This window comes from Peromyscus californicus, unplaced genomic scaffold (assembly GCF_007827085.1).
Source record: "Peromyscus californicus insignis strain IS unplaced genomic scaffold, ASM782708v3 Scaffold_16__1_contigs__length_79575227, whole genome shotgun sequence".
NCBI lineage: Eukaryota > Metazoa > Chordata > Mammalia > Rodentia > Cricetidae > Peromyscus > Peromyscus californicus.
This window is the reverse complement of record NW_026294458.1, coordinates 14,151,770-14,168,316: the sequence shown is the minus strand read 5'-3', so window position 1 is coordinate 14,168,316 and position 16,547 is coordinate 14,151,770. Positions and strand designations below refer to the sequence as shown.

Sequence of the window (16,547 nt, the reverse complement as noted above, 5' to 3'; positions counted from 1 at the left end):
GAGGGATTTGTGTTCTTCTGAGCCTGCTGGGAACAGTGAGAAAACCAGATGGAGTCAGGAGCCTGTTTTCTGTCATAAACTGAAAGCCAACAGCTAAGGCCTAGAGAGTTTCGAGGGCCACTGTTGGGAGTGTAGGGTGTGGGTGGGGTGGACAAGAAGGAATGACTGCATCTCATTAGAGACAGACCATGAGATTCTAGTAGCATTTTAAGACCTTGATTAAAAAACTGGCCAGGTTCCAAAGATTTATTTATAAATTCGTATGGTTTTATTTTCAACTCAGAGCAATTTTCCCATGGATCTAATGTTACAAATGGTAATTAGGAGTTCGGCAGGCCTACAGAACTCAGTGTCAGTCTGTTCTCCCTTTTGCTCTGTTGTGTTTTTCATCTCCTGGTTCTTCCCTGAAACCACAGCTCTCCTGTTTCCTGCGTGTCACCCACTTGGGCTGCAGTGTGGCCATGCTTCCTGAAGGAGGGTTTCATGCCCATGCCGTTCCCTGTGGCTGCTTTTTCCAATTCCGCCTTCTCTTCAGGCCTGCCCTGCTTTCTGCACTGATGACTATTTCTAAAACACTGTTCTCTCTGCTCAAAGTGCTCTGCATGTTTGGCAAAGCTTTTTGGGGGGAAGAGTTGGTGGCAGATGAAAAGATTCTCCGCTGTGGGGGAGCACAAGGCGCCTAATACACAGAGCCAGAGTGAGTTGGTCTGGTATTGTCACTTTGTTTTGGAAAGCCTCTAGAAAAGCATGGTGTCATTGACACAGCCTGGCAAGTGCCACGTCCAGAAACAATGCAGACCAGTGTTTGAAGTCAGGAAGAATCCATCCCTTGCACTGGGTCGGATCTTGAGAGAGCTCAGTGCACATTATGGAACAGGTTTGTTTCTTTTGTTGTTAGGAGCATTCAGGGCAGCTCGACTTTGCCTCTATGGAAATTAAATCAGTGGCTCTCTGTTCTAGTGAGATTTGTGGGCCAGAATGCCAATCTGTGAAAAATACTGTAGCTTACTCATTCTTTTAGGTCTACTGAGCACTTACAAACTTAACATACAATTTCACTAAATTAAAACAAAACAGTATTGATTATCTGATGTGTAGGACTTGGCTGTCCCTGGGATACTGTGTATCTCCCTCCTTATGAGGTTTAAAATTGGCTCCGAGTCACACACAAAAAGTCCTTCACAGATTTACCCTTTCCTGTCACAGCTGTAATAGCATCAGCAGTACCCTAGTTTAAAGAGATCAAACAGGCATTTGAGGGCTAATATGAGAACCACCTAGTTTTTTACATAATTGTTTTTAAAAAAATCTTTCCATGGGACATGGGAGAGGAACAATGTTGCCTCACAAACAGCTTCTTCCAGCCAAGGTCATGGAAGTTCCTGGCCTGGAACATGAGGAAAAAGGAATGAGGTGTGTCTCAGGGCTGTGCAGTGAGCTTCAATCGTCCGTTGTGGGACACTCACAGGATAACTGGGTGCTGTGGACGAGAAGTATCCGCCGTCCATCTGTCTGTCCATCGGTCCTTCCCTGCCCTCCCCTCCAAGGGCCAAGGACTGTGCACACAGCATACCATCAAATACTGACTGTTGGGGCTGTGCTCTGCAGATACACTCCAGTGGGATTCCAGCGTCTGAAGTCATGAATTGAGCATTAGCAATCAAGAGGCTAGTGGTGTTAGCTTTGTGGAGGGATTTTGAACCCAGCCAGTTTTAAGTTTTGCAGTTGTGTCCTGGTGTCTTAGTTTGGCCAGTGCAGCTCAGGAGTTAAGAGCATTTATTCTTACTGAGGACTCAGGTTCAGTTCCTAGCACCAACGGAGTGGCTCACAACCTCTGTAACTCCAGTTCCAGAAGACCTGATGTCCTCTTCTGACCTCCGAGAGCATCAGGCACCTGGTACACATGCATACATGCAAGCAAAATACTCACACATAAAATTTAAATACATATGTAAATTTAAAAACACTGACCAAAACCATCTTGGTGAGGAAATTTGGCTTACATGCCTCCATCACAGTCATTGAGGGAAAGCCAGGGTAGGAACTCAAGACCATGGAGAAACCGGCTGCATATTAGAACCCCTGGGGAGTCCTGAAGGTTTGCAGCTGGCTTTGAGCATCTGCATCTCTATGAAGCTCCTAGCTGAGCCTGAGAAACACTGCCAGACTTAACAATGTATCACATTAGTTTCTGTGTGTCCATCACACAGTGAGTCCTCAGCAGCCCTTGAAATGGATATGGGTGTCCACATTTCAAAAGTAAACCTTCATCTCATTCAAAGTGCAGATTTACATTGTTTAGGTCTGAGTGGGAACCAGCTACACTTCTGACAAAGTCCTCGAAGATGCTAGCCACATCTGAGAGCAACAAAGCGTTCTTGTTCTCAACCTGTGGGTCATGACCCCTCCCACAGGGGGTCACATATCAGATATGTGTATTGCAATTCATAACAGTAGGAAAATTACAGTTATGAAGTAGCAATGGAAATAATTTTATCGTTGGGGATTACCACATGAGGAACTGTATTAAAGGGTCTCAGCATTAGGAAGGTTGAGAACCACTGGCTTAGACTACCAAAACATGTTCCACCATATGTAATTTTCTCCTTGCCACCAGGACATGCTAGTCTTCGGCACATCTTTATTCTACCCTGAGTTGAGTGCATTTCCTGTACCCAGCCTTTTATTTTCCTCTCCCATTCCAGATGTATATTAGCACGTAAGGTAACTTCAAATGCTCTGTAATTATTTTTATATGAAATATCAATACATAATATCTTATATAAATATAAGATAAAGACAGTATGATGTGATACTCAAGTGCCTATGTTTCATTCATATATACACATACACACACATTGAGACAGGGTTTCTCTTTGTAGCTCTGGCTGTCTGGAACTTGCTCTGTAGACCTGGCTGGCCTCAAACTCAGAGATCCACTTCCCAAGTGCCCCATGACCGCCTGGATCCTCACTTCCCACCTCTAACCCCAGCCACCAGTTAGTAGTAATACTTGTATGGCAGTGGTTTTCAAATTGTGAGTCCCTAAACAGTCTGTGTCAGCTCTAGGACACGTTAGAAACATCCATCCTCAGAGCCACCCAGCTCTACTCAATGAGAACTTTGACAGAGGTGTCCAGCAGTCTCTCTCTGACTCTCAGACATGTTGTTGGTTGGTTGGTTGGTTGGTTTTTTGGTTTTTTTTTTTTTTTTTTTTTTTTTTTTGAGACAGGGTTTCTCTGTAACAGCCCTGGCTGTCCTGAAACTCTCTTTGTAGACCAGGCTGGCCTTGAACTCACAGAGATCCACCTGCCTCTGCCTCCTGAGTGCTGGGATTAAAGGTGTGCGTCACCACACTTGTGGAGAACTGCTACTCTTTTTTTGTTTTGTTTTGTTTTGTTTTTGGTTTTTGGTTTTTTTTTGAGACAGGTTTTGGTACCTGTACTGGATCTCATTCTGTAGACCAGGCTGGCCTTGAACTCACAGAAATCCCCCTGCCTCTGCCTCCTGAGTGCTGGGATTAAAGGCGTGCGCCACCACCGCCTGGCTGAACCTCTACTCTTAAAAGTAACCAGCTACAGGCTTCATCTGGACTTCCTTCGAGGCCCTGGGGACTGCTCACTGGTCAGCCAGGGACAGAGAAGGCTTCAAGTGCACCCACAGGGCTAAAGGGCTGTTTTTCTTTTGTTTTGTGTGTTTATAATTTTGAGAATGGAAAATTTCTGTCTTGGATATCTGGGGCAATGTGTTTTATCTCTTAGGGACCAAAAAGGAAAGTCTTAATGAAAGTCTTATCTGTGCTCTCATTTTGTTATGGAATCAAAAACCACGATCTCATCCAGTAGCTCATAACTGTTTCCTGTAGTAACATTTAACAATTATTTTCACACTCATCTGTTACATCTCTAATGTGTATAAATGATCATATTTGTGTATGTTTTCATCAGTATTTATCCTTTGGAGAGGTGGAAGTTACTGTCATGTAGTATGAAGTGGCTGTAAGAAAAGTTAGGGAGATGTTTCTGATCTAGGTAAACATGTCTTCGAATCCCTGGCCCCATTTTTGTCCTGGGTACCTCTCTGACCTCATGTTCTGCTTCTCTGCCATCATGTACTCCCTTCTGCTTCCACTGGCTTCTTGTGGCTCCTGAAGCTACAAGTGACATTCTCAAAGAGACTTTCCAGACTGAAGTGTCACCCACTCACTTCAAACACACATACATGTCGTGTCCCAATGTCCCCCTTCATTTATATTTTTCCTCTCTGGCACTTAGCTTCTGACATATAAGTGTGTGTGTGTGTGTGTGTGTGTGTGTGTGTGTGTGTGTGTGCACGCACATTCACACTAGAATGTAGGTGATAATGGCACAGATCTTTATCTGTTCTATATATTGCCCAAGTGTAAGTGTCTTGTACATATGCATAGTATGTGCTCAGTTATTATCTGCTGGGCAAATGAATGACAACCTCCACGTGCATTTCTGTGGCCTATGGCAGCCGCACACTCTACAGGCTGGTATTTTTGCTTTTATTATTACAGCTGAAACTGAGTGAGTGGCCATCTGTCTTCTGTCCTCTTTGGAAACAATTACTGCCCTTACCCCATTTTCCATTTAGAGAGCAGCATCTGCCTAGTGAGCTCCAGTTAACCTAGCTCCTGTAGGAACAGGACAGCAGTGTGTGGGCTGTGTCCTTATGGGTGGGTCACTTTGAACCAGTGGCTCTCCGGTTTAACCGAATATACTCAGTGCGTCTGAGTCAGGCACTTAAAGGTGGTTGACAGGGTTACCTGTGTCTGACCACCACTAAGTTCTAAAGTGCAGTCCTGCCAGCAGCTGTCCTGCACCCTAGGAGTTGTTAGAAATGCACATTTCTCACAAGTATGATGGTTCATTCTGTTAAACCAGCTCTGAGGGGGATTGCTGTAAGTTCAAAGCCAGCCTGGGCTACATCGTGAGACCCTGATGTATGAAAAGAGGGAGGGGGGAGAGAGAGAAGAGGAACTAGCGGTCAGTAGCTGTGTGGTGTGTTTCAAACAGGCCTGTGGCTAACTCTGGTTCTAAGGTCTGAGGATCTCAGCAGTGTGTGCTTTTGTCCGATGGAGGACTATTGAAGAGCCTCTTCCACACTCCCAGCTTGGTAACCACTGGTCAGGACTTCAGGCCCCCTGGGGTAGAGCTGAGAAGTGCTGTAGAGATGTCGGCACCTGAGCAGACGTGCAGACGTGTAGAGTCTGCCGTATTTCACACATCCTGCTGGATGCTTGCTCGCTCCCATTGGTTTTCCAGCTCACCCTCAAACCAGCCCTGGTGCTGTGATATTGCATTACCACGTTCAAAATGAGGAAACAAGGGAAGGCACTGCAGTTCATCTCCTTTGATGTGTGTGCACCTGCAGCCCTGGGTGGCACTGGTGTGGTCACCGAGGCTGAGGCAGAGCTGCTGTGCAATGAGTGGGGTCTCTCATGAGCTGGCCCCAGTCTCCGCCCAGAGGGTCTGACTCTACTGAATCGGGTAAGGACCTCTGAAAGTCGTTACCGTGTAAATGAAGATTTTGTAAGGCCTTGTGATCTGAAGAGCATTTATTCAAGAAGAATGTGTGAACTATGGTAAGAAGCCTGAGACGTGGCAGCTTTAACTTGGTTCATTCATTCTCCTGTCAGCTTCACAGCAGCCTGGAACACCAGCAGCCACAACTTCAGTTTTAGCAGGAGCTGACAAAGGCGGAAGGGGCTAGTGGCTCCCCACCCGGACCCCAGAGATTTTCTTACCATTTGACCTGTGTAGCGGTCTGCAGGAAACTTCCACGCACAAAGCTTGTCTTTCACCTGATTCTGAGCTGTGCAAACAGCTTTGTCTCTGGGACGTTTATGAAAAACTGTCTGTGGTGTTTGTCGAGTGTAGTAGAGAGGTGAGAGCTGGGTAAATGCGAACATTGAGAAGGAAAAGCTAGGAAAGGTGTCTGTTCTGGCCTGACAAGCTCTGCCGTGCTGCTAGGATGGAGTCTATGCATCAGGAAAGCCAGAGGAGGGCTCAGAACTCTTGCACTTGCTCATTTAGGTTCTGTGTAAGCAAGAATCGAAAGCTGGGGAATGACATGCTCCATTACCTCAGAGCCAGGCAGCAAAGACCCCAGCCTTGTCTGTGGGAGACTGTTTCATTTTCAGCTGACCACTAAGCTAAGCAGAAGTTTCTGTGGCCAAATACATGAAGACTACAAGATAATGCTAAAAATAATTGTATGCCCAAAATGACTGAAACTGAGTCAAAATAAAAAAGAAAAAAATTGAACCAAAGGGGCTGGAGAGATGGCTCAGCAGTTAAGAGCACTGGCTGCTCTTCCAGAGATCTTGAGTTCAATTCCCAGCACCCACATGGTAGCTCACAACCATCTATAATGGGATCTGATACCCTCTTCTGTCATGCAGACATACATTCAAATTACATAAAATACATGAATAAATAAATCTTTAAAAAAAAACTGAGGCTCAAAGCTACACAGAGAAACCCTGTCTCGAAAAAAAAACCAAAAAAAAAATAAAAATAAAAATAAAAAAAAAAACTGACCCAAACACTTAAGGACAATTAGAACTTTACAACTTTTTAAAAAAAAAAGGCAGGGAGGGGATGGAGATGTAGTCCAAGGTAAAGTGCTTACCTGCTATGGCCAAGGTTCTGGATTGAATCCCCGATAGGGCACAAAAGAAAAGAGAGAAGGGGGTGGGGTAGGAAGGAAGGAAAGAAAGACAAGACCAGAGCTTTCAAGCAGGGTGTGGTGGCTTAAACCTGTAATCTCAACACTTGGAGGCTGAGGCAGAGGATTGAGAGTTTGAGGCCAGCCTGGGCTACATAGTGATCTTCCCATCTCCAATCATTTCTTGGTTCATTTAATGAGAGCATATCATCCTGATGTCAAGCCAGACAAAGACATCAAAAGAAAACTACAGCCTCACCCCCCTTCTAAATACGGATTCAGGAGTCCACAGAGACTGAATGGTCAGCATGAGTTGTGGGTGGGGAACAGAGTGACCACGGTTAAAGCCACCTCTTACTCCTCACTGTCCCAGTCTTGGAGGCTCTGAGACTCCCAGGCAGGCTGTTATCCCCCTGCAAATGCACATTTACCCATAGAGCTGTGAAGGCACTCCCACACAAAAGATAAGTCTGTGGCCTTCCCTTTCTGTTTCCAGAGCACCAGGGAGTACCAGCAGCGCCATCATCCGCACCTTCCTGCTCGCTTTCCTGCTCACTGGTACTTCCTAGATGCTCCCTTTCTCCCTTGCCCCCGGCGCTGGGCTCTTCTGCAGGCTCTGGCTCTCCAAAGGCCTGTGTTGGACCTGCTCTCTCATGGCACAACCTCACACTTGGTCATGACTCTCCTTTTCTCCCACTCCCATCAAAACTTTCGTAATGTCTCTGCTTTTAATTCTGCTTAACCATTAATTGGTTAAATTATTCATACAGAAGGTAAAAACTTCTGACCAAAATGTATTTCTTAAGGTATTCTTTAAAGAAGGTATCCATTTCTTAGCTCTGCTGAATAGTTTTAAGTCAACTTGATACAAGCTAGAGTCATCTGAAAGAAGGGAACCTCAACTGAGAAAATCCCTCCTTAAAGTCTGGCTGTAGAGCATTTCTTAGTGATTGATGGGGTAGGGCTTAGCCCATTGTGAGTAGTGCCATACCTGGACTGATGGACCTGGGTTCTATAAGAAAGCAGGATGGCCAGGTAGTGGTGGCACATGTCTTTAATCCCAGCACTCAGGAGGCAGAGGCATGTGGATTTCTGAGTTTGAGGCCAGCCTGGTCTACAGAGTGAGTTCCAGAATGGCCAGTGCTACACAGAGAAACCTTGTCTCTAAAACAAACAAACAGAAAGAAAGAAACCAGGCTGAGTAAGCAACACCCCTCCATGGCCTCTGCATCAGCTACTACCTGCAGGTTCCTGCCCTGTTTGAGTTCCTGTCCTGACTTCCTTCAGTGATGGACTCTAAGTGGAAATGTATGTAAGCCAAATAGACCCTTTCTTCCTCAGCTTGCCTTAGGTCATGGTGATTCATCACAGCAATAGAAACTCTAACTACGACACTAGCTTTGCTCGCCAAAAGGCTTAGGAATGGTGACAAACCGTGAAGGTCCCATGGGGTCTCTAAGAACATTCCCAGATCCCTTTGGAAGAATGTGTAATTTCAAGTTAGGGGTGGGAACATTCAAAGTGGATCTGGAACATGTTGTCAGAGAGGAAGGAAGCTGTCAGCAATCACTGATCATGTGTTGAGGACCTCAGGAGCCACCTCAAAGGTCCCTCCTAACCAAAGATGGCAACATTTGAGGACTAACAGATAACAGAAGCATTACACAGGTTACGATGTGGGCGCTCCTTGTACTGCTTTTAGACAGAAGGTCCCTGGGAGGTTGTGAAGACTAGCCTGAGTGTGTGTGTGTGTGTGTGTGTGTGTGTGCGCGCGCGCGCGCGCGCGCATGTGAGTGCATGCGTACATGTATTTATTCATGCAAACATTTATCCCATGATCCTATTAAACCTGTACCTAAGGACAACCAAATGGTGTGAAAAAGAATACCACCATCTTGCAATCCATAATGAAATCAGAAGTAGGAAACCAATTCCTTGCTGCTCACAAAGGAAAGGTGATGAGGAACTTTGAGGGGTAACCTGGCCTTGTAGCACCTTCTGGTCAATTCACTATCACTAAATAAATGGCAAAATTGGCTTATGGGTCTTGGGGTGGGGTAGGAAGGAGGCTTAGTGTTTTGAGACAAAGTCTTAATATAGCTTTCAACTCATTATGTAGCAGAGAATGACCTTAAACTCTGATCCTCAAGCCTCTGCCTCCCAAGTGCTGGGATTACAGACAGGTGCCACTGTGTCCTGAAACACCCAGGTCTCTGTATTGTGCAATAAGAAGCACAGACAATCTTCTTAAACAACAACTCTAGCTTGACTCTTTTTGTTTGTTTGTTTGTTTGTTTGGTGTTTTGTTTTGTTTTTTTATATAGCTTGACTCTTAATGAACCTCGACAGCCCGTCTTTAAGAGATAGAAGAGTATTACTGCCATGCTGTAATCATAACTAAACACACCTGTGAAAAGTGTTTGTGTAGAATTCACTGATAAAATAGTATGCTCGCCAGGCGGTGGTGGCGCACGCCTTTAATCCCAGCACTTGGGAGGCAGAGCCAGGCGGATCTCCGTGAGTTCGAGGCCAGCCCCGGCTACAGAGTGAGTTCCAGGAAAGGCACAAAGCTACACAGAGAAACCCTGTCTCGAAAAACCAAAAAAATAATAAATAATTAATAAATAAATAAATAATAGTATGCTGTAAACTTCATTTCTTTCTTTTTTGTTTGTTTTTGTTTTATTATTTGTTTGTTTGTTTTGAGGCAGGGTTTCTCAGTGTATCCCTGGCTGTCCTAGAACTCTCTCTGTAGACCAGGCTGGCTTCAGACTCACCGAGATCCACCTGCCTCTGCCTCCCAAGTATTGGGATTAAAGTACCACCTCCGGTCTTAAATTTCATTTTTAATCAGCAAAGCAGTTATATTTTGAAACAGCACCAAGTATACACCTTAGACACAGTCATTTCTCCTACACCTGTGTAGCTTGTATGCTTTACATATATTGTATTTTCTAAATGAGCTAATTTATGTTTTCTAGGAGAGCTGAATTTTTGTTTGGTTTGTTTGGGGTTTTTTTGAGATAGAGTAGCCCAGGCACACCTTGAACTCAACCACAGCTGGCCTTGAATTTGAAATCCTCCTGCCTCAAGCTTGCAAGTACTGTGTCACCACACCCGACTTTTATGAGCTGATTTGTACTCTGTGTATGTAAGTGAAAACTTGCAGACTTGTCCTTTCCTCTTGGGGTAGGGAGGACAATGTCTGCTGTATAGCTGGCCTGACACTGTTTGTCCAGGCTGACCTCATCTGATGATCCCCCAGCTCTCCCTCCTGAGTGCTGGGATTACAGGCCCACACCACCACACTCAGCTACTTGTATGTCTTATCTTGAGAAAGCCTGAGATTTTCTCTCTGAATTATGTCTCTCTCTCTCTCTTCTAGGACATTGCTTTAGGTTATATGAAAGAAATGCCTCCTCCACTCTAAGGTCTGCCAGGAACACTGACTTGAAGAGGATCAACGGACTTTGCACCAAGCCCCAGGAAAGTCCCAAAGCCCCAACCCGTAAGTTTGTATTGCTATATCCATTCATGGAATAGGTAGCCCCGGCCCGGCCCTTAGAATTATCTGGAACCTGAAGAGGTCGGCCAGTGTTCCTCCATCATGCTCAGTCTTCCTTAGTATGCGTGGGTCAGTTGTGTTCACAATGCACAATAGTGTGTGTGTGTGTGTGTGTGTGTGTGTGTGTGTTAACATCAGGTGTCCTCAACCATTCTCCACTTTATTTTTTGAGACAAGGTCTCTCACTGAATCTGAAGCTCACTGATTTGGCAAGACCTGCTGCCCAGCAATTATCTCGGCCTCCCCAGTGCTGAGATTGTAGGTGTGCTCGTCACTCCTGGCTTTTTTGTTTTTTAAAGTGGGTCCTGGGGATTAAACTCACATCCTCGTGCTCGACTGAGTCATTTCCCCAGCCACATCAAGAGATCATGTTTGGGATCAAGTATAGTGAGGCTGGCTCAATTCTGGGTTTGGCACCGCCTTCGGCTGTAGCTGCTCTACCTACCTGAGGCCAGGGCGCCCCTGTGGGAAGGAGGGCAGTCACAGCTGTAACCTACCAGCTGCACTTGTCTGCAAGCTTCTTCTGGGGGTGCACTTGGGCTCCGCCTTAGTGAGTAGAAAAACCACCCCTAAAGGACTTAAAAAATGTTTATTCCTTTCAACCTGGTTTCAGGATTCAGGATCTATCCTAAGCAATAATCACTATATATGGAAAAGGCTGGGAGTGTAAATATATATATATATATTTACATCTAAATGTAAAAGAGTGGTTGCATACAGCTGTTGGCAGTTTCTTGTAAACACTGTGTAGTCCTGTGGAATGTCACATATGTATGAATATATATATATATATATATATATATATATATATATATGGGATATCAGATTTTATACTGTATATAAGTACAAGCCTATACATGCATATAAAGTGCCTGGTCATGCTCACCCAAATAAAGCTGAGGAAACACACCCAAATTAAAGCATCCTGGCTACTCTATCGTAAGAACATTAGGAATGCTTTTCATTTTTTGCTTTTTCATAGCCGTTCTTTATAAACTGCCCTTTCTTTTTTCTTTTTTCTTTTCTTTCTGTTTTTGGGGGTGGGGTGGGGATAGTGTTTTGTGTACCCCAGGCTCTGACTCACTGTGTGGCTGAGTCTCAAAGTTAATCCGCTGCCTCCTCATCTGCCCTCAAGTGCTGAGGTCATAGATGTGTACCCCCACCTGGCTTCTAAATCCTCTTCTCAGGTGGTTTAATTCATTTGTGTGTGTGTGTGTGGGGGGGGGGGGGGTGTATAAAGACAAGCGTGCCAACCACCAGAAAGATGGAAGGCAAACCCATTTCTGTACTTGTACACCTCTCACTCGGTGGTGCCCTCCGCCCCCATGGCCTTCCTGTTCCTATTGCTGTTGTTTTCTGACGTGAAAGCAAAGAGGTGGCGGTGGACATGAGGTAAGGTATAGCTCTCAGTGGAAGTAAAGTGGCTGAGAGACCAGAGGGCTGTGGGTAGAAGTTGGCTTGCAGTTCCTGAACATCCCATCTCATCCAGCACCTTGTGAGTCCCTGGTCTCCCTGCTCCTCACCCTCGGTGAGTTCTCTCTCAAGAGCGTCTCTCCCTAGCGGTCTTTGGGACTTGCCCTATTTTGCCTCGTCAGCATGCTCTGGTCCTCTGCTGTGTGCTCCTGTCCCCTTGCATGGGCCCTTGGCACTCTCTCTTCCTCAGCACCCTCAGTGGCTCACCCTTCACACAAGTGCTTATCTTTACTCCCTACTTATTGATGGAACCTCCTCAAGGGGACATTCATCCATTCAGACTTGAACAAATCTGCGATGGCGTCTGTGCCCCTTCCCTCCCTCGCTGGTTCCCTTTCTAATGTTTTAGTTAACAGTACTGCTGGTCCTAAGGCCTCCCTCCGGGTTTGAGGCTCTTCGGGAGCCCTTCTTTGTCATAGATTAATCAGTCTCCAAATCTTTGTTGTCCTTCAAGTGACCTTAATGCTGCTGTGCTCTGGTCCAGAGCCTATCCGGTCACCTTTATATTAGTGCTCCTGCTTGGACTTTTGGCCCAATCTCTACTCTTCCTCTTTCCCCTCTGCTAACCAGTGTGAAGACTGAGATGAGCCTTCCTTGCTTCTAAGTGCATCTCCCAGGGCCAGCTCTGGTGGCACGGGTCTTTAATCCCTGCCGTTGGGAGACAGAGGCAAGCAGATCTCTTGAGTTCCAGGCCAGCCAGGCTTATATGTAAACAAGAACAAAAGTGTATCCCAAATCCAGTGAACTCCTCAGCTTGGTGTTCAATGTCTGTTAATGGAATCTAACCATATGGTCTTTTTCTTATTCTACTGGAGACAGGCACACTCTTGTCCTTTCTCAGCGCATTCTCTTCACCCTATCTTTTCTTGTGGTATTCTTTCCACTGTACAGCGTGCTAGGACTTATATTTTACCTTAGTGCTCATGGCGTTATGGAATGGCACTTGAAAACAAGGCATTCTGTGCAACCCTACTCACTTAACATGAAGCTTGGATTAGCCTGAAGTCTCTTGTCTCTTGGTGCTTCTGTTAAATGAATAACTGAAGGACACAAATGGCATTTTTGCACGCGTGTGTGTGTGTGTGTGTGTGTGTGTGTGTGTGTGTGTGTGTGTTGCTGGATTTGAACATTAAAATCTCAAGCAAGGGGCTGGAGAGATGGCTCAGAGGTTAAGAGGTGAGAGGTTAAGGGGCTGCTCTTCAAGAGGTCCTGAGTTCAATTCCCAGTAACCACATGATGGCTCATAACCATCTATAATGAGATTTGGTGCCAGAACACTGTATACATAATAAATAAATAAATAAATGAATAAATAAATAAATAATATCTCAAGCAAGCTTCTTATTGGTTTTCCCCAGAGCCCAGTAACCACATGGTGACTCACAACTATCTGTAATGAGATTTGGTGCCAGAACACTGTTATACATAATGAATAAATGAATGAATGAATGAATGAATGAAATCTCAAGCAAGCTTCTTACTGGTTTTCCCCACAGAATCCTACAGACACAGAGTGCCACTGCACAAACCCACGGACTTCGAGAGGAAGATATTGCTGTGGTCAGGGCGCTTCAAGAAGGAGGAAGACATCCCAGAGACAGTCTCGTGAGTGTTGGCAGGGCTGTACGCAGCCTGAGTTTCTCACTGATCTCTGGAGGGGAAAGCAGAGTGCATTTGAGTTCTGTTTAAAACCTCTTGACCAGATTTAGAAACTCTTCATTCTCTCCATGTTTTCATCTTTGGCAAGTACCCAGAACAGTCCGTGTTGGGAAACTGTTTGGTGTGTTACCTAGTGACTGGAGGACCTGTCGGCTTGTGAAGCCAGCTGACGTTTAGTTAGACCGCCTAGCTCCAGAAGTGTGGGAAACAATAATGTGCACTATTTTAGTTTGTTTTTAAACTTGTCGTAGTAATAACTACACCCTACAAAACCCGTTCAAGAATCAGTGGTGGGTGTAATAGTATTTTGATGCAGCAGCTTTAGTTTTTTGTTTTGTTTTTTTTTTTTTTGGTTTTTCGAGACAGGGTTTCTCTGTGTAGCTTTGCGCCTTTCCTGGAACTCACTTTGGAGACCAGGCTGGCCTTGAACTTACAGAGATCCACCTGGCTCGGCCTCCCGAGTGCTGGGATTAAAGGCGTGCGCCACCACCGCCCGGCCCTTTAGTTTGGATCTTAAACATCCTCCAAATGCCCACACATCGTGGCACTCATAGGAAGTGGTAGAGACTTTAAGAGGTGAGGCCTGAGGCCTTAGCCGGGTGGTGGTGGCGCACACCTTTACTCCTAGCCCTTGGGAAGCAAAGGCAGGCAATCTCTGAGTTCGAGGCCAGCCTGATCTACAGAGTGAGTTCCAGGACAGCCAGAGCCACACAGAGAAACCCTGTCTTGAAACTGCCCCACCTCCCGTCCCTAAAAAGAGGTGAGAGCTCGTGGGAGCTCTTCGGAGACCCTGATAGTCCTCATTTCCAGTCTTTTGCTCCCGTCTGTAGCTGTAACGGTGTTAGTAAATAAGAAACACAGAGCCAAATGCAGAGTTAAAAGCCCAAGAGGTCAGAGCAGTGGCTGAGAGCTGAGACTAAAACCCTTTCTTACCCTTCGCTGCCGCTGCCGTCCTTCCCCTCCAAAAGAGACCTACTTCCTGTGTATCTGTCTTTTTATTGACTTTCTGTTCTGCCTTCTCATTGATTGTAAACCCAACCACATGACCTCCTCGTCACTGCTTGTCTATAACAGACCTCTAGGTCTCTGTGGTTGGTATTGAAATTAAAGGCCTGTGTCTCCATGCTGGCTGTATCCTTGAACACACAGAGATCTGCCTGTCATGTGATTGGGATTAAAGGTGTGCGCCACCACCGCCCGGCTTCTGCTATGGCTTGCTATTAGCTCTGACCCCCGGGCAACTTTATTAACATACAAATAAAATCATTTTTCAGCACAAATATCACCATACCCGTCCTCACACACACTTCAATGGGATGTTCTACCTCCATAAACCTCTCACTCTTCACATGCTGCTCACCTCAGATGTCCCGGGTAACCAGGAAGGGCTTTCTTCCTCCCCTGCCTCCTTGGAATCTAGACTTTTTCAGAATCTCCAACGGTATGTGCAGGTTCTCTAAACCAGGGTTTTGCAACCTTAGCTAGCACTGTTGACACTTGGGGCTGGACTAGTTTGGGTTTTGTGAACTGGCGTGTGTACTGAAGGATTTAACAACATCCCTGGCCTCTACCCTCTAGATGCCAGCAGTACTCCTTCCAAGAGTGTCCCCAGGCGTTGTCCCATGTCCCCTGGGGCAGACCTATCTCAGGTGGAGGTAGTGTTCAGTCTCACGCTAAGGACCCTGACTGGCCAGCGTGGTGTCGAGAAGTGAGACTCTCTCCCCTGTGGACATCCTCCTCCTCAGAGTAAGGGACGTCACAAAAGTTCCATGTCAGCAAGAAACTACTCCTGGGCCTTCTGGCCCTGGTCTCAAGTCGCAAATGGAAAAGACGTGTGTTCAAGCAGCTCATCTTTTCCAGGTAGACAGGATGCATCTGCTTCCTGCTCTTAGAGCCCTGCTGCGCTTGCTAACTGAATCAGAGAGCGTATTGTCACCCCCAGAACATCTCAGTAGGAAACCTCAGTCCTTAACCCAAGTGACAGTGCCCTCTTCTGAGAAATGGGAGTGCTCCAGAAATAGCGGGGACACCCAGCTTTGGCCTTTGCCCTGGTTTCTTGATAATATCCCAGCAAAAACAAGATGATCTATATGTGGGGCAGGGGGTGGGGGAGTAGGGGGTGATTGGTGCTGTTCAGAGTTTGCTGTGGCACACCTTGTCTCCCTTGTCATTGGTCCTGAGATCCTCTCAGACCCAAAATACTACCTGGTGAGTCGCTCCAGAAAGTTCTTCCCTGGGTTTGGTCAACTGATTGTCCTGTGCTGGTAGTTCTGAGCGATCCTGCTTCTCTTGCCTTGTATTATTATCATAATCTGAGGCGTTCACACATACATAGGATGTGTTTTGATTTAATTCAGCCACCTATGCCCTTCCCTCCAATTTCTGCCTTTCCCTCCCAACTTCAACTGTCATGCCATGTTGAAATGTATTTTCCTTTATAATGGTCTCCTAAGTGTAAGCTATGCCACTATGGGAGGAGGAACATAAGACTTCAGTTGGAGACACTGAGTCACATAAAATCTTGTAGTATTAGTTACTTTTCTATTACTGTGATAAAACACCATGACCAAGGCCACTTAGAGAATAAAGAGTTTGCTCTGGGCTTGCGATTCTAGAGGGTTAGGGTTCATAATGGTAGGGACAGCAGGCAGCAGACATGAGACAGGAGCCACATCTCAAACTGCAGGCAGGAGGGTGAACTGGGAAAGGCCTGTGGCTTTTGAGATCTCAGAGCCTGCCCACAGCTTCATGCTTCCTCCAACAAGGCCACACCTCCTAATCCTACCCAAATAGTGCTACTGGGAGGCGGGCTAATCCAAGGCTTTCTTAGAGACTCTGGTGAAAGTTCAGAAGGAATGCTAGTTCTGTGTCCTTGCTCAAGGGCAGGCACAGCAAGGTCTAGTATGGGCCCGGGGCCAGGGCCTCAAAGGACTTAGGGTTTCGGTGTCTGGGAATCTGGCTTTTCCCCTGAAGAAACTGGAATTATCAGTCCCCAGGCCACTGTATGCTTGATCTATGATACATTTGAGATATCTTGTGCTCCTTTTGTATAATATTGCTTGATTAGCTTCCTGCTGACTTCATCCCAGACTGTGTCCCATAACCTCCCCCTCACCCCTGCCACTGCAAACTGTCTATGATATGCTGTACTTCTTAA

General features: G+C 45.9%; 1 protein-coding gene across 1 annotated transcript in view; it reads left to right on the top strand.

Moving 5' to 3' along the window:
• Fam162a (family with sequence similarity 162 member A) overlaps positions 1–16,547 on the top strand; it is a 28,955-nt gene that overhangs the window by 7,537 nt on the left and 4,871 nt on the right. The window contains exons 2-3 of the mRNA XM_052740455.1: positions 10,079–10,201; positions 13,228–13,336. Of these exons, the coding sequence (XP_052596415.1) occupies positions 10,079–10,201; positions 13,228–13,336 (232 nt within the window). The remainder of the gene's footprint in view (positions 1–10,078; positions 10,202–13,227; positions 13,337–16,547) is intronic.